The sequence below is a fragment of the Arthrobotrys flagrans genome, assembly GCF_004000055.1.
Source record: "Arthrobotrys flagrans strain CBS H-5679 chromosome Unknown unitig_8, whole genome shotgun sequence".
NCBI classification, from domain to species: domain Eukaryota; kingdom Fungi; phylum Ascomycota; class Orbiliomycetes; order Orbiliales; family Orbiliaceae; genus Arthrobotrys; species Arthrobotrys flagrans.
In genome coordinates, this window is record NW_027137553.1 from 1,454,520 (window position 1) to 1,474,269 (window position 19,750).

Here is a 19,750-nt window from a genome sequence, read left to right on the forward strand (position 1 = left end):
CTGTGTCGTGGTACGTAACAGTGATGCGGAGGCTGTGGAGACGAATGTCATGCATTGGCGCTGGGGACTGGAATCGGTTTGCGGAGAGAAAGCTTTAAAATTCTGTGGTGGAGCTGGTTCGCTGGAAATAATTTTTTTTATGCGGCAGCTTAGCGATGGAGCAGGATCCTTGCACTGGCTGGGTTAAATCCAGTGTCTGGCTAGGGAATTGGAAGATGAAGATGAAATATGTTGAGTTATAAATAACTTGCTTAAAGATACTTGGGGCCCTTCGAGGCTACGCAAACGTACAGAGGGTTCTCCTCTATTATACTAAATCTGAGAGGACTCAAGCATTTAAATATCATGCGCCTCACGTGACGCCGCATATGTGGCTGGTGCACGGTGTGGCTAATTCAAGGTCTGCATTGAGACTAATTCGCGACCCATCTTCCATCTCAACCTTCACCACCCCATGACAACCACATCTCACCACCAAAACCGCGCCCAGTATGATGAACAAAAAGTCCTTCCTCCAAATGGAGGCGCCGGCCAACTACGTTGCAGGTCTCGGTCGTGGTGCTACTGGCTTCACGACTCGCAGCGACATCGGTCCGGCACGCGAAGGTCCCTCCGAAGAAGCCATCAAAGCAGTGCTTGCAAAGCGCGCTCAAGCGCTAGGACAAGATGCGCCATCTTCGTTCTCGAAGGATAAGAAGGAAGACGAAGATGATAATGATACGGAACGATATCAGGATCCTGAGAATGAAGTTGGGTTGTTCGCTGGCGGCACATACGATGAAGATGACGATGAGGCGGATAGGATATATGCTGCTGTAGACGCCAAAATGGACAAACGGCGGAAGATTCAAAGGTTAGCATCCCCCTCCTCTATATTACCCGGTTCTGTTTTTTCTTTCTATTATCGTCAATTGCTCCCCATTTGGAAAAACGTTATTCATCCGTAAATAATTTTCCTCTCTCAAAGAAACAGCCTTGCCGACGTATGATTTTTCTACTCTAAACAGGGAAGCCCGCGAAATCGCCGAACGAGACGAATACGAACGTAAAAACCCAAAGATACAACAACAGTTCGCAGACCTAAAACGTGGATTGGAAACCGTGTCGGATGAAGACTGGGCAAGTCTTCCTGAGGTCGGAGATCTTACAGGTCGAAATCGAAGAGCAAAGCAAAATCAGATTAAACGGTTCTATGCTGTTCCAGATTCGGTACTGGCCGGCGCACGAGATCAGGGTGCGATGGATACTACAGTTCAAGAAGACAATGCGGACGGAACGATGACCAATTTCGCGTCCATCGGTGCAGCTCAAAAGAAAGTCTTCGGCTCGAGATTAGATCAAGTCGCCGCTTCAAGTAACGACTCGGCGGGAGGATCTACGAATGTCGACCCGAAGGGATATCTTACCAGCTTAAACAACAGTGTCATCCAATCGATCACAGAGCAGGAGGTCGGCGACATCAAACGTGTACGGTCACTCCTCGACAGTGTTGTCAAGACCAATCCAAAGCACGCGCCAGGTTGGATCGCAGCCGCAAGAGTTGAAGAATACGGTAACAGAATCGTTCAAGCCAGAGTCATAATAGCCAAAGGCTGCGAGCACTGCCCAACAAGCGAAGACGTCTGGTTAGAGGCCATCCGCCTAAACGAATCTCAAAACGCCAAAATTATCGTTGCAACAGCGGTCAAGAATCTTCCTAAATCGATCAGACTATGGATCGAAGCTGCACGGCTGGAATCGGATACTCGTGCTAAAAAGAGGGTTATCAGAAAGGGCCTCGACGTCATTCCACAGTCTGTCCAGCTATGGAAGGAGGCCGTGAACTTGGAGGACGATCCAAACGACGCCAAAATCCTTCTAGCGCGTGCGGTAGAGTTAATACCCATGTCCGTGGAACTCTGGCTCGCCCTCGCCCGCCTGGAAAGTTACTCAAACGCCCAAGCAGTTCTCAACAAAGCTCGTAAAGCTGTACCCTCGTCTCACGAAATTTGGCTTGCAGCCGCAAGACTACAGGAACAAGAAGGGAAAGGCGACGCAATAGTATCCCAGGTCATGAAGCGTGCTATCAAGCAACTTTCCGACATTTCTGCCATGTTGAAGCGTGAAGAATGGATTGCCGAGGCGGAGAAATGCGAAGAGGAAGGTGCGATTTTAACTTGCCAAGCTATTATTCGAGAAACTCTCGGATGGGAGCTCGACGAGGACGACGATAGAAAGAAAACCTGGATGGAAGACGCTCAAAACTCCATCGGGCGAGGAAAATATGAAACCGCCCGGGCAATCTATGCCTACGCCCTTCGGGTGTTCTACAACAAGAAGTCGATCTGGCGGGCAGCCGCAGACCTCGAAAAGAACCACGGTACCAAAGAAGCATTGTGGGCTCTCCTCGAGAAAGCCACAGAGTCTTGTCCAACTTCCGAGGTTCTATGGATGATGCTTGCCAAGGAGAAATGGCAATCGAAGGATGTCGACGGTGCTCGCCGAGTTCTCGGATTAGCGTTCAAACAAAACCCCAACAATGAGGATATTTGGTTGGCAGCCGTGAAGCTTGAGGCGGAGAACAAACAATTCGATGCCGCTAGGTCGTTGTTGAAGACTGCTAGGAATGAAGCTGGTACCGCTAGAGTATGGATAAAATCCGTTGCTTATGAGCGGCAGCTAGGGGATATCGATGCTGCGCTGGAGCTTGTAAACGAAGGATTGGAGAAGTATCCAAAGGTAGATAAGTTATGGATGATGAAGGGACAGATCTACCAAGGAGAGAATAAACTACCGCAGGCGAGGGAAGCGTATGCTAGCGGGACCAAGGCATGTCCTCTTTCGGTTCCGCTTTGGATACTAGCTTCGAGGCTAGAGGAAGCCGCCGGCGTAGTTATCAAAGCCAGATCAATAATGGATAGAGCAAGGCTAGCGGTTCCGAAGAACCCGCAGTTGTGGTGCGAGTCTGTCCGAGTAGAACGGAGGGCAGGGAATCTCCAGCAAGCGAAGACCTTAATGGCGAACGCACTTCAACAATGCCCTAGCTCCGGACTACTATGGACGGAGCAGATCATGCACCTTGAGGGCAGATCGCAGAGGAAGTCTAGAATGGTGGAAGCGATACGAAAGGCAGAGAGCGATCCGGTGCTCATAGTTACCATTGCAAGAAACTTTTGGGCAGAAAGAAAGTTGGACAAAGCCGCTGCATGGTTCGAGAAGGCCATCGTGGCGGACGCAGATCAGGGAGATACGTGGGCGTGGTATTGGAAGTATTTGCTAGAACATGGAACAGAGGTATGTTGGCCAGTTTTTCGGGATAATGATAGAAATTGCGAGATTACTAACGAAGTTTCCTTGATGCAGGTGAAACGAGCGGATGTACTTTCGAAATTGTCGGTTACGGAGCCAAGACATGGTGAAATCTGGCAGGCGATCGCAAAGGCGCCGCAGAATGCGACGAAGACACCGGAGGAGATATTATACATGGTGGTGGAGAAGTTGGAATAGGAGCGGCGGAGGGGGGATAGTGTATAACTATGGGCGGTATTCATCTGATATTTTGCCATGATTTCTGGATATATTGATCTTTCTTTGACCAATCTTCTATTATCATGTACCATATATATAGGTTATAAGATTTAGCTATCACCGAGGATGGTTTCTCAGGAACCATTCAAAAAAATTTCCCATTGATATCCGAGCCTCGGGACTCTTGAGTCTGCGTCCTACCTAACCATATGCATTAATCAAACTCACAATCATAGTTATCGAGCGTATCTATCACCGGTCGAAGAAGTGAGAAGTTAATATATAAATTTAATATGTGCAAGTACTCGCGGAGCAAGCACGAGCCCAGCATCCCATACCTCCGAATATATATCTAATGAAAAGCCGATTTATGAAAAATAAAAAGAGTCTATGTTGTGATAATGTAATGTTCCTCCATCACATTTTTTTTGATTCCCATCCCAAGTGGCGGCATTTATCAAAACGCCGCTCAAACCAAACCCAGTGTAAAAAAAACATTATGGATGCAGTTGAGAAGTCAAAAATGAAGACTCGCTCAAAGGCACAAAAAAGGACAAAGTAAAGAATATGGAGGACAGAGAAAATAACTATTAAAAAAAGAAACCATGCCGCTGAAAAATCGCTTTTGTGGATCGCTTTGTTGCGCACCTTATCAGTCATTAAAAAAAAGTCTCCAAATCGTTTTTACCTCTTCAAATTCATAAAGGGGATAATTCGAAGTCGACATAGAAAAAGATGCAAATGAAGAGGTAGATTAAGCGTATGTGCCAGGACACTTTGCTCGCCATTCGCTGATTTTCTTTTCCACACGTTCGGGAAGCCAGCCGCTAACCCCAAGTTTCTTCCATTCGTCGTAGGTTCCGTCATTACGGAGCCGGCGGCCGTAGTTGAATTTTGGGGATAAACCACAGATACCGTCGCGGTAGTACCATTGGATACAGTTCTTTTCGTGGACCTCGCATGCAATTCGGCCTATGGCGGCAATTCTGTTAGTATCTGATTCGAAACGGGCTCTCAATGGTGACTTGATGAAGGGGTGCTTACAATTCCTTTCGCTGAGAATGGAATTCTTTTGCCAGTCCAGTGCTCCATCTTGTTTGACCTTGTCTTTATTCCACTCGGTCTCCTTCCAACTCCGGTTGTCCCAGCCAACCCTCCTCGCTGACTGCGTCATCGTCCCATCGTCGTCTTTCTCAGGCACCCGGGGTAGCTTCCTAGCGATAAAGTAGTCGTACATATCCCTGAACAGTATATTCTTATACTGTTTCAAATCTTGGCTTCTAGCCTCCCTGGGCATATTCGAGAAATCCCATTCTTTGAATCCGCCTTCATGCTCTTCTGTCCACCCTTCAGGTCGCCACTGATCCATTCCAGTCTTTTTCAACATGTACTGTTCGAAATCCCAGATCTCCTGCATATCCTCGGTTAAAACGTGGTGTAGCGTGCCGATTGCCGAACAAAAGTTAGACTCGTGGTATGGGATCGACCACCACGTTTCACCCTGATACCATGGCCACTTATGCTTAACCGTTACACCCGCGCGATCGGTCATTGCCTGCCCGAGGACTAGATCTCCACAGCAAGACGAAGATGCGAGCTTTGTGTAATTACGTTCGAGGTCGAGGAGGAAGGTTTCATCGAAGAGTTTATCTTGGGGGATGAGCTTGCGTAGGGCGGCTTGGTTGATGAGGTATCCGGATCCGCCGTGGCCAAAGGGTACGTTGTTGAGTAGCGCCATTGAACCCCAGTAGATAGGAGAGTGGATGGGATCATGTTTACGGGAGAGGTCCATAAGGTAGGGGAACCAGTTGCTGGAGATTAAGCTTGTGTCGCCATCGATGAAAAGGTAGTAGGAAGCACCGGGGAACTTTTGGTAAGTTTCGATAAGAATTGGAACCTATCGAGTATATTCATGTTAGCCTTCATACGGTCCTGCGGTGATATTATATTATATCATGGACGACAGTCGCCGTTGAGACTATCCAAGCGATGCTTGGTTTAAGAATCTACGATTCGATATATGGGAAATCGAGCATTTCGTACATTCTTGAACTTATCTAACGCCCAGCCTTCCTTCAAATCTCCCATACTGCCATCCGTATCCGAAAGTCCATCATTTTGAGCTTGTAGCTCCTGGAGCTTCCTCCAGTACTTCAAACTGCTCCCGGCCTCATCCGCAGAAACGCGTGCCAACGCATCTGCAACCTTGATGTCGCCAATTTTTGACTTGAGGTCGGAGTAGACGAGTGTATTCGGAAAATTCGGTACAAAAGTCAAAAGCTGAATCGGAACTCTAGAATGAATAACCGTAGCACCGGTTTTTATCGAAAGGACGATATCATGCATCGGAGGACCTCGAACTGGGATGTTTGTATTTTTCTGAAGCAGTGCATTTGTCCCAGAAGGTCCGACAAGGGCGGTTCTAGTGACAATGACGGTCTCTGTCGCAACTAGAGGACCAGGACCAAATCTATCCGGAGGAGGTCCATCATGGAAATGACGAGGGGCGGCCTGCGAGCCGTATCCGAACAGATAGTAGGACTGGATGCACAGCACGACCAGGATGCAGACGAGCAACGGAGACCGTCGCAGAGGGTTCGATGCTGGACTGGCCAACATAATGCGTCAACGCCTTGCCGCTGGCTTGGCTTGGCTTTCTATTTTTTTCGGGTAGGACTGGGGACTAGTGGGTAAAATCGGCCTGGGATATCAGCATCGGATTATTTGGTGTCGCGAATAAGTCATGCGGTGAACAAGCTGATGGATATTATTTTAAATCCGTGTCAAGCAAAGAAGAAAAAGGTGGAGAGAAGAAGAAGAAGAGTAAGAACCAGGGGATCGAAAGGGATATAATATCAAGCAGAGCTTGCTGGAATTGAACTAACTGGGGATCTGTCAGTTAATAATGCGGTTGGAGTGATAATGTTACTTCCTTGGTCCTGTTATGTTGCATTCATGTCGACAGGACAGGAGGTGGTGGTGGGCCCTGCTGGGAATTGCCTATAACACCAAGCCAAGCTAAGATACCGATTCGATGTCAAGAACGAGAGTTAGAAATGAAGAATGAATAACAGATCCTCAAGTATCCAACCAACTTGAAAGTCAAGAAGAGGAATGCTGGGTTTAAAGAGAGAATGAAGAGACTTCCATGGGGAAACCACCGTCCCAAAGACGCACTCTATTATGTCGTCCCATAACTTTCTGGGACTGCTAGCCCTACAGTAAGTACAGCCTCATAGCCTCATCCTATGCTCCGTAGCGCCCCTCTCGAACCTTCCGTTCGATGGGATTCCCCTGCCCAGACACTCGATTCCGAGTTTGCAGTTCGCCATGCAATCCCACGCTTGCATGTCTATTTCTGGCGAGACAAAACACTGGGACAAGTGCAAGTACCAATAGGCACATGGATTTAAAAAAAAAAAAAAAAAGGGGGGTTACGCGGGTGGGTGGCCGGGCTCGATACAAACTGCCCGATATCACGCTTTCTTGTCACCCGCGTCGACGGGTAACGAAATTCTGCTGTTTCGTTCTTTTTTTTTTTTTTGCTTTATATCCCTCCTTATACCCGACTGTTAAGGAAAGATTTTCGTATTAGATTTATAAATTTAATTGACGTCAAAGTCAACCACATCATGCAAGAAGCGTAGGATCAAACTTAGATCTTCAAATTCGAGATCGGCTTTGTTAATATAATGCTGATTGTCGGTTGGGCCAAGGGTATCAGACCTTGTCAGTCCTGATGAATCTTCCCCCGAGAAAAAAATTGGTTCTTAAAAAACGAAGAAAAAGGAAAAAGATAAACGGGAAGGGCCGATTCTGATGCGCTCCCAAGAGAAACTTGCATATGCCCTGTAACATGCCTTCCCGAATAGTAATTAGAGAAACATGCGAAATATAAACCCCTCAAAAGCTTGGAAATTCGTCAGTCGATCAGAAATTTCAAAGAATCGATAGGTTCTTTGGATTTGGTAAGATCTCTTTGCTAACGACGCTCAGACCGAAGACGAATATCCCTTTTAGCTAGATTAAAGACAGGGCAACCAATCAAGGCAAATCCGAATAGGAATTTGAAGCGTGCCGAGTCAGAGGATATGCACCTGTTCGTACGTTGGAACGAAGCCGTAGTCGGCGAGAGGCGTGCGGACCGAACGCCTAGCAAGGCTACGGTGAGATATAAAAATATGGGATCAAAATGCTCAAAAGACAACTTCAACGAGACGAATAAATCCAACAATTAGAACAACATTTTAGAAGTATAACAGTTAGTATCTTGGATATCACCAAAGGTTTCTTTTTATACTATCCCATTTGGGGATATGGTTCATAGTGCTCCGAAGACTAGTGATATCTGGTATTGGGAGGAGGCCAACATCGAATTCTGAATTCCTATATATCTTGTCGCTAGTTTCAGTAGTGGGGTTCGTTAATCCGGACACTTGCGTATTCATGCGCAGGGGTAGGGTTCGGACCCGAGACCTTGAAAGGTTCGTTCTCTTCACATTTGTCCTACATTTAACAACCTTAATTGTTCGATAGTCAAGGATTCGAAAGGAAAATTTTTATCGGAAAGAGTCCAGGGGTTGATAATATAAACTTTGGGGTTTTAGCTGGTTATATCGACATGCACATAAAACTGCGTCCCGGCATATGTGTCACTGCTCTGACCATGCAGGACGATACCCTCACGAGGCTATCGAATCATCGGTTAGTTAACTGGCTGTTCGCCTTTTGTGTTAAAATGCTGGTAGAACTTACTGGTGAAAATTGTCTGAGCTTCACGCCACCTTCCGATAAAACGTCTGCCGTCTATAGTCACACGTTAGTAGACACACTTTTGAGCAGCTGATAATGATAGACAAACAATACCTTATTATCCATGCTATAAGCTTGGCTATATACCACCTCCGATATCCCGACTTGTGCAATCTTGACACTGCACGTCAAGCATGGGCAGCTAATGCGATATCAGCATTTTTATATCAAATAGCCTTGTTAGAAATTCAAAACTCACGTATCACAATATAATATCGACCCCTTCCCGATCCTTTCCCTTCCTGCCTCCAACAATGCATTCTCTTCTGCGTGTAGACACAGACATGTCGATAACCCCGAGCCACCCGCTGACGCACTATTGCACCTCGCACCTACCAAAAACCACCAATTATTAGCCAAAAATCCACCTTATGATACTCCACCAAGCCAGCTAGATGATGCATACACCCCCCATCGTTGCAATTCGTCAGTCCCCTGGGTGTACCATTATACCCAGTACTGATAACCCTTTTCTCCCTAACCAAAACACACCCAACCCGTCGTTTCATACAATTACTCCTCTGGGCAGCCAAGTTTGCCAATTGCATAAAATACGCATCCCAAGTAGGTCGTAACCGTGTTTCATCGACTAAATCTATCGATTTCAGGTTTTTGTGAAATGTGTCTATGGATGTGGATGGGTTTAGAAGGTGTAAGGTGGCGCGGACGAATAGTGGGATTAGACCGGTTTCTGGGTCGAACATGTGCTTATCCGCCTTTTCGACAAAGGTCTCGAGGGTTGGGGTGGGTAGAGGAGGGTTATACGTTTTGCACCTATATAAAAAATGAGAATACGTTAGAATTTCACGATCATGGTACAACTATGCTATAAATGAAGATCGATATCATACTTTTCGATATACCGCTTCCACCGCACCACGATAGGTGCATCCACACTAACAAGGATAAAGAACGGTCTCTTCAATAGAATATCGAGCATCTCTTCATTTGATATATCCGTCGTAACAAACCTTTGCTGCCATCTTGCTGTCACATACTCGAGTAACTCCTCCATCGTCGAAAATGTAAGGTTTCCATTATCTGGGAAGTTTGTGACTACGGTATCAGTGGCAGAACTACCGTCTTCTTTCGGTATCGGGGTAGTCGTAGGTGCGGCCAGCCGCAGTATTTGGAACCCATATGTCTCAACGAGGAACTTCGCGACAGTATGCTTGCCAGCACAAATGGCTTGTACCAACCGGTTTAATCAGCTGGACGTCTTTATTCCTGCGAGGAAAATCAACTTACTTCCACACAATCCAATGAACATTGTTACCAAAATTACTCAAATACCGAAATCTACAAGACCCCCTCTCTATCGACACCGAAATGAAAGAATAAAATTCGTGAAAGTCAAAAATGCGGAGAACCCGTGCATGAATGGAATGCAATGCAGAACCGAGAACGAGTTTGGTGTTGGGTCGCCTGTCCCGCCACGTTTTTTCGGCCGACAAACCAAGAACTCTACATATCTTTGTCGCAAATTTTCCTCAAGCTTCCAAAACCACATCTCCAAATTACATCTACCTCACCCCACGCCATCGTGGACCTCAACCACCCACCATGGTCCGAAAACTCAAGCATCATGAGCAGCGGTATGCTGGCATATTTTCCTTTACGCCATAAATCCTATACTAATTAAAGAAATCTAGGCTCCTCCGCAAAGTCGATTTCTTAACATGGAACTCCGACGACAATCATCGCGAGCATGATATCATGCGCCGCTACCACATCCAAGACTCAGCGACATACCACAAGTACAACAAACTATGCGGCTCGATCCGACAACTAGCACATAAACTGGCACAACTCCCACCCGAGGACGAGTTCAGGAGGAAACACGAGGATATGCTACTAGAAAAGCTCTTCATAATGGGAGTGCTGAATAGTAAAAGCAAGATGAGCGATGTGGAGAATAAAGTCAGTGTGGCGGCATTCTGTAGAAGGAGGTTACCGATTGTTATGACGAGGTTAAGAATGGCGGAGAACGTACCGGCGGTGAGTCGCCTCCGAAGATTGGGTTTACTAAAAGGTTGAGAGCTAACGGGGATATAGGCTGTCAAATTCATCGAACAGGGCCACGTTAGAGTCGGTCCGGAGGTTGTAACCGATCCGGCGTTCTTGGTCACGAGAAACTTGGAGGACTTCGTTACATGGGTCGATTCATCGAAGATCAAGCGCAGCATCATGAAGTACCGCGACAAGGTCGACGACTTCGATCTTTTGTAGGAAACTACCTCGATGTTATGCTATATATCACGACTGGCAGCGGGCGTTGGCGTTCCAGGGACTGTATAATATGCACCATGTACAAAAGCGAATTTCAAGTTCATTTAACACTCAAAAACACGTCACTATATCTTCCCCGAGAAGACACCATATTAATTGATAACACACTCGCTCACAAAAGAATACCCAGAAGAGAAACATCAGACAACCTCACTTGCCGTGATAACATTGGCCACTTCAAAAAAGGGAAGGACGCAAAGAAAGAGGCAGGCTAGACGTCCAACAGCCCCCACAGATTCTGGAATTTGGGTTTCTTCGCCGCCTTTTGATGGGTGTCCAACTTCTCGAGAATCATCATCATCAACCCTTTCTCACGGTCTCGGACCTGTGCCTCGTCTAAAAACCCACGGTTCCCATCCGGGGCGGTGTCCAAGTCCTCTGCTGGGATGTATGTCTTGTCAGTGATAACACCGGAAAGAATACACATAGCCTCCACCTTTTGCAGCAACCAGTCGTTGTATCTAAGTCCATCTCGCCATTCTGGCGCAATAGCCTTGTGGCCGACATAGCCACCGACGAGTGCGCCCGCGACAGCACCATTGGTATCTGCGAGTATAGGTTAGAAAACCCGAAGTTTTAACAATATTCAAAATAGTTAGAAGACTTACCAGCATCACCACCCATCATAATCAACTTCGTAATAACACTCTTAAAATCATCCTTCCCCGACATTACCCTCCTCAAACACCACACCGCTGACCCCAGCGCAATATATGTATATCCCAATCGCCTATCATCAACTATCATCCCATCTTTCTTATCATTATACATCTTCTTCGGGCTAACCTTGCAATAAGCATCGTACTCCTCCCTATCAAACTTATAGTCAAGTTCATTCCCATCCTCATCTTTCAAAATATGCTCCTTGGCATACGCATCCGTCCACGCCCATGCATGATCAAGATACCCATCAATCATTTCTTCGGATGTCAATTCCCCTTTCAGCAACGCACGTAAAATACCAACAACGGCTACACAAGAAACCAAACACCTTGGATCCGCGTGAGTGACTATGGCGATATCAACGGCGGCTTGGTATGTTTCCTCGAGAGTTTTGTTGATAAACATAGGTGCAATGATAGATGTACGCATCACTGCGCCGTTTGCTGCATTGACACACTTTGTATTCACCCAACGACCCTTTGAGACTCCCGCGGGATCGGAGAGGAAGTCCGTGTGTGTTACTACCATGCCAACTGTATTTCCGATTCCAAGGGGTAGTCGGTCAAGTGCGCGGAGCCCCATTGCGATCCAGGTGTGGAGACGGGAGGCAAAGTCCTTTTGTGTGAGGGTTCCGTTGTTGTGAAGGTATGAGAGGAGGATTAGAAGCATTTGGTCGGTGTCGTCGGTCCAGGCTCTGTTATGATTTTTCCGTTAACATAATACATTTTACTCACCGAGAACCTCATTTACATGACAATCTTACCTTTCTTCGAATCTTGCTCTATGCCTATCGACATATAGAGGAGTAGCTGGTTCGGTGAGTCGGAAACTGGCTTTTGGGTATACCATCTGCGCCTGGGTTCCACTCAGAAATTCTAGATTGTCAATCGTCAGATGTCGACGATCCCTAAAACACGAAAACCTAAAAAATATTATTACCTGTATAGAGCCCAATTGTGTCACCTAGGGCATTTCCAATGGCAATTCCCTGGATCTTATCGACCAAGACATCTTTTGACAAACTGGCTGGAGCAGCGGCTGTAGACGATGGTGCAGCCATTGTTGTTCTAGATTACACCAAGAGAAATTGAGTAAGGCGGAAGGCAAAGTCGATTCGAAGCACCCTTGAATTAAGAATATAATTACAAAGCAATATATTGGAGCGAGCTGATCCTGGGATCTCCCTCGTGGTATTCTAGCGAACTCGTGGTGATCTTGTGATTGTGTAGACGAGATTTTGTGTTGTCGCAGTTAAGATCCAACAAACTAGGGAAATCGAAATCGAAATCGTGAATCCGCCGCGCGAATGAGAAAAATTATTCTAGGACTTTGGTAGAGGCGGATGATGTTCTTTTTAACTACTTCCGTAGTTATCCGTATCCGGAACTAAGGGAGGGGAAGAGGAATAGGAACAAGGTCTACGAAGGAACCTAACGTTGGGGACACGCGGAGGACAGTCATATACTTTTTCGAGGTCGTGTAACAAAGAGCATTGATCGGATCGAATCATACACGATCGAAGGATCCAAACTGAAGCCTTGTAGCGGCGGGATTTTAGAGCTATCGATAGTCAAGCACTCAAGCCGCCTTATGCCCGATGTGCAGCCTTGATTGTGTGTTTTTTAGTCAATGTTGGCACGTTGTGGAGGCGGGGTTGCGATACCGTTTCCCTGTTGGGGATTCGAATATTCAATTGTGCGTTTTGGTAGCCTCACGTTAGCGTTAGGATCTATGGATTCGATCTAGTATGCATTTATTCACAGCCTAACCAGCGATAGCTATTTCATGTCCGCCCAGATTATATAGCTGGATCTGACCGAGGCTCTCGCTTTTGGGATTTCCATTTTTCCCCAGCTCTGTTATGAAATCCAGGCGCTTTCATGTTTACGGGACGCCGCACCAACGGGAACGGAACGAGGCAGATCTGGAGCAGTCTGTGATACCGATACATGCAGACACACAAACCAACAATCTACATATACATGCCGATACCCGTCTTGCAGGCATGTTGGGTCTGAGCAATGGAGCAGGAAAAAAGCTTGACTCATGCCACCAAGTCTCAGAACATTTTGACTTTGCCTTTGCCGTGGGAACGACACGACCGTTACCGCTTATGCAGGCGCCCATGGCGGATCGTAGAACAATCAGTTAGCACCGCTTTGTCGAAAGTAGAATCTCCTGCAGACGGCCCTTTCGCCAACGGATGGTTAATATCTTTGACAGTTGCGTGGACATACCCGCCGACGTCGAACGTTGTTTTTCTTCTAGGTGCGAATCTGGACGTTGAATCAGGAGAGGATAAGAAAACTTAAAATGTTTGAGATTTGGTAGGAAGGGGTTTCAGAACGAGCAACCGCTCACTCTGATTAGTCGACTGCCCCTTTGGCCCTTCCCGAGCAGGAGGCGAGATTTTTCTTCGCTCAGGGGATGAGGAACAAACAACATTTTTCGGGAAAAGAAAAAGTTGTGAGCTCACAGGAGGATTCCGAATGATTGTGATCAGATCATATGCGGCCATAGCCGTTCTGTTGGAGATACGGAGGAAGAAATTGCTTCGATATTTCGGTTCGCGATGTGATCGGTCTTAATAAGTGTTACCAAAATTAACCCTTCCACTTGGCACGAGATTCCTTTCGCTGCAGGTACAAGTTCGTTGTACCAGGCTCAAGCCTTTTTGCACTGCCGAAAGAATTTTGGCTCGGAGACTTCTTGGGTGGTGGCTATGGGTGTGGTGCAAGCTGAGAAAATCTGGCGGGTGACGACAAATGGGGAATGTCTGGTGCAAGGGTCCAGCTATTTTTTGCATCAAAATCGACCAGGTTCCCAGATATGATGGAGGACCCAAGCAAAGTGACTTCAGACATGCGAGGGAAATTGACTACGATGTGACTTGACATTTTGGTTCGGGCAGGGATGTAGGATGTTTGAATAGATTGATACCGTAGATGTGCATGTCATCGGGGGAGGCCACGCATACCTGTTCATGATGATGCATGTATGATATCGTGAGGAGGGCCCACAAGGACGTTTTTGAACGGTCGATTATCCCGTCTACACAGTACAAGCTTTCCCACAAGGTGGTATTCGAAGGAAGGTTCGAAGCAAGCTGCATCTCGTGCAGACGGCTAGAGAGCCGGAGACGCCTAATGATTGGATTGCGCCAGATGGAACCCACTAGGATTGTCAAGTACTAGATTCGTTCCCCGGTAGGGAAAAGGTCGCTAAATCGAGGACCAGACAGCCCTAAGCCAGAGAGTGATGGGTCAGGTCCAAGAGAGGCCCCGGGATATGATATTGCTTCTTCTTATTCCCCTTTGTACGCAGCTTCACATTTTTCTGGCCAAACCCATTTTCTCTTTCTTGTTCATTCGTTCCCTTGTTTTTTTCCACTTCCCAATCAACCAAAATACTTTTTTCCTTTCAATTCTCGTTCATTTTGTGTATAGAAACATTCGTTTTCCTTTTCTCTCTCGTTATTTCCTAGTCATTTCCTTATTATAGCCTCTTTGCATTTGGTGTTTCAATCTGCACATATTTTCTCCCTTCATTCGCCTGTATCTTGACTTCTCATCGACGGCAGGCTCCTGGATTGTTGGAATTGTCAGAGTAGAACTTGGGACTCGGAGACAGCTTGGACTTCTCTTGGGCCACCTTCTCCTGAATCCTCTCTTACATCAGTAAAGTAATTGCACCCAGAGCTGGATTCGTAGAAACTTACCATCTCAAATATCACTCGCCCCCCAAATCCCAATCAGCAGGTTGCGAGCCATCGACGCATCAAAATAGAAGTCACCGCCTCACAAAGAATCGGGTAACTGCAAGCCCACCTGCCCGATCCATTCATTTGCATAGGGCTGCCCTGTGAAGAAGAACGAGAAGCAACAGAGCAAAGACAGTTGCTGGTGTCGCACACCCGTCCCAGGACACGGCCACACCGCTTGCCCACTTGGACCTGTCGGCTATAAAAATCGCCTGCCAAGGTTTACGGCTGAGAACAGCTTTAGCGTTTTTTTCCAGGTGTTTGGCTCTGTCCTTCTTTTATATATTAAAGAAAGTTGAAAGATCTTTCTGCTTGTCCAGGGCCCTGTTGTGCTTTATGATCGTTTAGATCTCTTGAGCTTTTCTTGTGGGTTGTGACATTCGACGTTACGAATCTCGATAGTTGGGTTTCCTCGACAGTAGTTCTTCCCCTGTGGAAGTCTCCTCAAACCAACCTCATTCCGACATATATCCACCCTCGACATCACCGCATATATACGAGGAGCTTGTTGGTGGATCTAGGCCCCTTCATCCCTCTTTTTTCCTTTTCTATTTCTTTCCTTTTCAACTACATGCGACAAAAAATAAAAATCAACAACGATGTTACGATTATCTAGAGTATCGCTGTTTTCAGCACTTGCACTCTTCGGTGCCCTGCGGGTCCAGGCTGCCAACGATGTTCTCTCAACAAGTGGATTCGCGTCATGCGGTTCCCAGGATTCCGATATCGTCGTCCGAAACTTTATGGTCGAATACGACAGATCAAATATGACTGTCAAGTTCAATGTTGCTGGAGAATCGAAAGTACGACAGGAGGTTACTGCGGATTTAGTGGTTACAGCTTATGGCAAGGAGGTTTACCGAAGATCTTTTGATCCTTGTGAAAATGATATTGCCCTTCTATGTCCAGGTATGGAATTAAAGATGACATTCTAGATTTTAGATGGATACTAACATGATGATATAGTACCCGCTGGGAACTTCTCTGCTACTGGAAACCTTCCCATTCCTCAGGAGTTCGCCGACCAGATTCCTGCCATTGCATTCACCATCCCGGATCTCGACGGTTTGGCTAAACTAGAACTAAAATCAAAGACCAATGGAACCGATGGTGGTACAACCCTCGCTTGTCTCCAGTCCAGTGTTAGAAACGGAAAGACTGCTGAACAACCTGCTGTCACTTGGGTCACCGCTGGTATTGCCGGAGCAGCAGCTATTCTCGGATCTATCTCGCTCATTTCTTCGGCTGCCGGTCTTGGAGCCGGTGGTTCCAGCGGCGGTTCCAGCGGCCCTTCGCCAAACGTTGTCGATGTTGTCCTCTGGTTCCAGTTTGTCTCCACCAATGGCATGTTGAGTGTCAACTATCCTCCAGTTTACAGAGCTTTCACAAAGAACTTTGCTTGGTCGACCGGTTTGATACCATGGAATGATATGCAGCGTAGCATCGATCAGTTCAGATCCAAGACCGGAGGAAATGTTACCAGGTCTTCCTTCGACCTTTTGAGGAATACGACTTTGGTTTATACCTCTGACGTTTCGAGCTCGAGCCTGAAGAAGCGTGCTGTCGACCTTTGGGACACTCTTCTCAAGAGAGCGCCACTTGATTTGGAAACCAGCGTCAATGGAACCACTCTTGGTTCATCCTCCGCTAGCAACGACGATCAAGAAAGCGGTATTATGAAGCAGGTTCACGGTATTGAAGCCTACGTCGAGACTTTGTCTATTCCAAACACCAATACCTTCATGACCGTCCTCCTCATCTTCTTGATTGTGCTTGCTGGTGTCGCCGTCCTCATCTTACTCTTCAAGGTCATTTTGGAACTTTACTGTCTCTGCGGAAAGTTAAACAAGCCACTTACCAGCTTCCGAAAGAGATACTGGACATTCCTTTTGGGAACCATGGTCCGAATCGTAAGTTGTATTTTTCCATGAAACAAAATAAAATCTCAAGTTACTAACTTTGTTTACAGATCCTCCTCATGTATGGTATCTGGGTCATCTACTGCCTCTACCAATTCAAGCGGGGGGATTCCTGGGCTGCCAATCTTCTTGCAGGTGTCACTCTCGCCATCTTCACTGGTGTCTTGGGCTTCTTCGTTTTCCGAGTTACCAAGCTCGCCAAAAAGGCCAAGAAGCTTGAAGCCGAGGGTGGTGAAAAGCTTCTCGAAGACAAGGGTAACCTTCGCAAGTACGGTCTCTTCTATGACCAGTACAAATCTACATTCTGGTGGATGTTTATCCCATTCATCGTCTACCTCTTCGCCAAGGGTGCAATCATTGCTCTCGGCAGTGGAAACGGTCTCGTTCAGTCCAGCGGCCAACTCGCCTGTGAACTCATTCTCTTCGCTTTCCTCGTTATCGGCCGTCCTTTCAACAGCAAGGCCGGAAATGTCATCAACATTTTCATTGCTGTCGTCCGTATCATCTCTGTCGGTTGCGTCTTAATCTTCACCGAACAGCTCAGAATCTCCCAAACTACCACCACGGTCACCGGTGTCGTTCTCATCGTCGTCCAGTCCCTTCTTACCGGCCTCCTCGCCATTCTCATCGCAGTCAACGCCATAGTAATCTGCTGCAAGACCAATTACTACACCAAGAGCCGTCACAACCGTGAGAAACTCGCCGAGGAAGCTAAGATCAGGGAAGCATTCAACCCTCACGACCGACGAGTCTCTATCATAGGCTCCAACACTTTCGGAAACTATAATGACGGCAAAGGAAAATACCAGCCAACTCCCACTCGTGACGAGTTCCATTTGGATGAGATGTACCCACCACCACGCGGTGCATATATGCCACCACCACATGATCGTGATGGCTCGCCAGTCCCACACCCCCCACACCCATATGGTAGGGAAAGTCACGAACGATCATTCAGCAGTGAGCGTCAAATGGACTACGTCAACAACAGCCGACAGAGTCTGATAGGAAGTGCAGCTCCAATGAGCCAACAACCGACGCTCGACAACCGGTTTCCGCCAACATCCTACGATGAATACCGCGGGAACCAAAGGTGGTAAATCGCAGTATGTATACCCCTGAAAAGAAAACCAGAGTTACAGATTGAGTCCCAATTATATCCCTCGGCGTTCTTGGTTTACTCTTCCTTATACCACTACTACCTGTTCTCCAAAAAATCATTTTTTTTGCATATTATTCTCCAGTAGCAGAATACATTACATCCCATACAAGGAACAAAAGGAGGGAACAGTTATTTTTTTTTTCTTTGCTGCTTACACTTCATACATTTTTGTCTTTAGCATTTTTAGCGGAGTTTATTTTTTTGATTATATTTTTTTCTCTTCATAACCATCATTGGAATTCATAATTTCTAAGCCTGACTCTCCCATCCTTTCGTCCTCACCCAATGCCTGAGAAAACATAGCCTCATCCTGTACCACCCTCCATCCGTAACCCCCTTTCTTTCATTTGTACATCGTCACCATTTTTTTTTTAGATAAACCAAAAAAGATTTAATACAATCCTATAAAAAATCCCGAAAAAAAAAAACAAAAAAAACAAAAAAAAAACCCCCTCATCCATCTAGACCCTAAAAAATTGAAGAAAAATAAGAAACTCAACAAGCCACACCCGTCTGTACAGCCTCAAGGCCAGCCGACGCATGTAAACGTCACGTGTTTCATGAATATACCGTTGCAAGATGGATGTAGCCCCTGCGTTAGGAATCGATTAGCGCACTGCCCTTATATAATACGTCATATTCCCCAAGGTTTTGTTCAAAACAACCGAGAGGTTTAAGACGGCGTTTTTTTCCTCGTGGCGGGTGGGCTTTCCCGATACGAAAGTTGTTGGGGTATCCATGGTCGTGATAGATTGCTTGATTATACTATGCAGGGTCTTAAGCTATCTAAGCGATTTAGATATGTTTTCCCTTCTATTTTTTAGACACTCGTACCCAATTAGGCCTGTAGACATCTTTGGGTTTGGAATACGTTCGACCTTCCTAAGTTAATGCTGCACAAACCAACAAGAAATATTAATACAATATGCTACATCGTCAATGCATTAGGAAAAAGGTATCACAGAATCTCCGCCTCGAGCGTTTGGATTCGAGGCTTTAGCCGCATGTCAAAGCAACGGAACAAACTACCGTAAACCCCAAAACCTTCCTCGATAACACCTTAGGAGATGCATCGATAAGCTTTGATCTAACGGGATTAGACCGTGATGAGACTGGACTTGCATCTGAGGTATACCGATGCTATATTATACTAAATTTAAACTCAATTCACCCCGCACCATCTCAGAAGAAGGGTTCCTACAGAGTAAGCTATAAGACACTGTCTCAGTCCTAGGGCCCTACGGGCCTCGTACCTAGACATTTCAAAGTGAGGATGACTCTGCCACAAACAAAAAACTTAAACGCCCTCAGTGTTACCTCTAGGCCAGTTTACTTCATGTGAATTCATCTTAGGAAAGAATTGCCCTCGATACGTTTTAATATCTTGAAATACGAACGAAATGGTATTGATATATATGGGCAGATAGAAGCCCCTAATTTATGTCCCGAATCGTGCGAGACTATCCCGAAATAACGTAGATACATACTCAAGTGTGTTACATGATAGAAACGAAAGCAGTGTCAAGGAATTCAACAAGGCCGCAATAGTAAGCATAACTTTGTACCTTCGAATTTCCAAACCCGCAGTTTTCTCATGCATCAGCTGTAGCTTATGCACTGTCATCCTCAGGAGCGGCC

The 19,750-nt window shown here is 46.3% G+C and overlaps 6 protein-coding genes across 6 annotated transcripts; 3 read left to right on the forward strand and 3 right to left on the reverse strand.

Moving 5' to 3' along the window:
* Positions 1-491: 491 nt before the first annotated feature.
* Positions 492-3,486, forward strand: DFL_006921 (uncharacterized protein; the record flags this gene model as incomplete). Its single annotated transcript, XM_067636421.1, has 3 exons — positions 492-853; positions 1,008-3,273; positions 3,343-3,486. The coding sequence occupies 3 exons, from the start codon at positions 492-494 to the stop codon at positions 3,484-3,486; spliced, it is 2,772 nt and encodes a 923-aa protein (XP_067488040.1).
* Positions 3,487-4,261: 775 nt separating this feature from the next.
* On the reverse strand, positions 4,262-6,126 carry DFL_006922 (uncharacterized protein; the record flags this gene model as incomplete). The annotated part of the gene is made up of 3 exons (XM_067636422.1): positions 4,262-4,479; positions 4,552-5,404; positions 5,551-6,126. 3 exons carry the CDS (start codon positions 6,124-6,126, stop codon positions 4,262-4,264), a joined length of 1,647 nt encoding a protein of 548 aa, XP_067488041.1.
* Positions 6,127-8,110: 1,984 nt separating this feature from the next.
* On the reverse strand, positions 8,111-9,589 carry DFL_006923 (uncharacterized protein; the record flags this gene model as incomplete). The annotated part of the gene is made up of 7 exons (XM_067636423.1): positions 8,111-8,197; positions 8,263-8,313; positions 8,374-8,461; positions 8,519-8,651; positions 8,726-9,093; positions 9,171-9,507; positions 9,568-9,589. The coding sequence occupies 7 exons, from the start codon at positions 9,587-9,589 to the stop codon at positions 8,111-8,113; spliced, it is 1,086 nt and encodes a 361-aa protein (XP_067488042.1).
* Positions 9,590-9,882: 293 nt separating this feature from the next.
* On the forward strand, positions 9,883-10,548 carry DFL_006924 (uncharacterized protein; the record flags this gene model as incomplete). Its single annotated transcript, XM_067636424.1, has 3 exons — positions 9,883-9,914; positions 9,972-10,317; positions 10,375-10,548. 3 exons carry the CDS (start codon positions 9,883-9,885, stop codon positions 10,546-10,548), a joined length of 552 nt encoding a protein of 183 aa, XP_067488043.1.
* Positions 10,549-10,819: 271 nt separating this feature from the next.
* DFL_006925 (uncharacterized protein) lies at positions 10,820-12,732 on the reverse strand (the record flags this gene model as incomplete). Its single annotated transcript, XM_067636425.1, has 6 exons — positions 10,820-11,154; positions 11,217-11,965; positions 12,035-12,146; positions 12,211-12,338; positions 12,418-12,537; positions 12,707-12,732. 6 exons carry the CDS (start codon positions 12,730-12,732, stop codon positions 10,820-10,822), a joined length of 1,470 nt encoding a protein of 489 aa, XP_067488044.1.
* Positions 12,733-15,630: 2,898 nt separating this feature from the next.
* DFL_006926 (uncharacterized protein) lies at positions 15,631-18,050 on the forward strand (the record flags this gene model as incomplete). Its single annotated transcript, XM_067636426.1, has 3 exons — positions 15,631-15,940; positions 15,998-16,941; positions 17,001-18,050. 3 exons carry the CDS (start codon positions 15,631-15,633, stop codon positions 18,048-18,050), a joined length of 2,304 nt encoding a protein of 767 aa, XP_067488045.1.
* Positions 18,051-19,750: the final 1,700 nt, after the last annotated feature.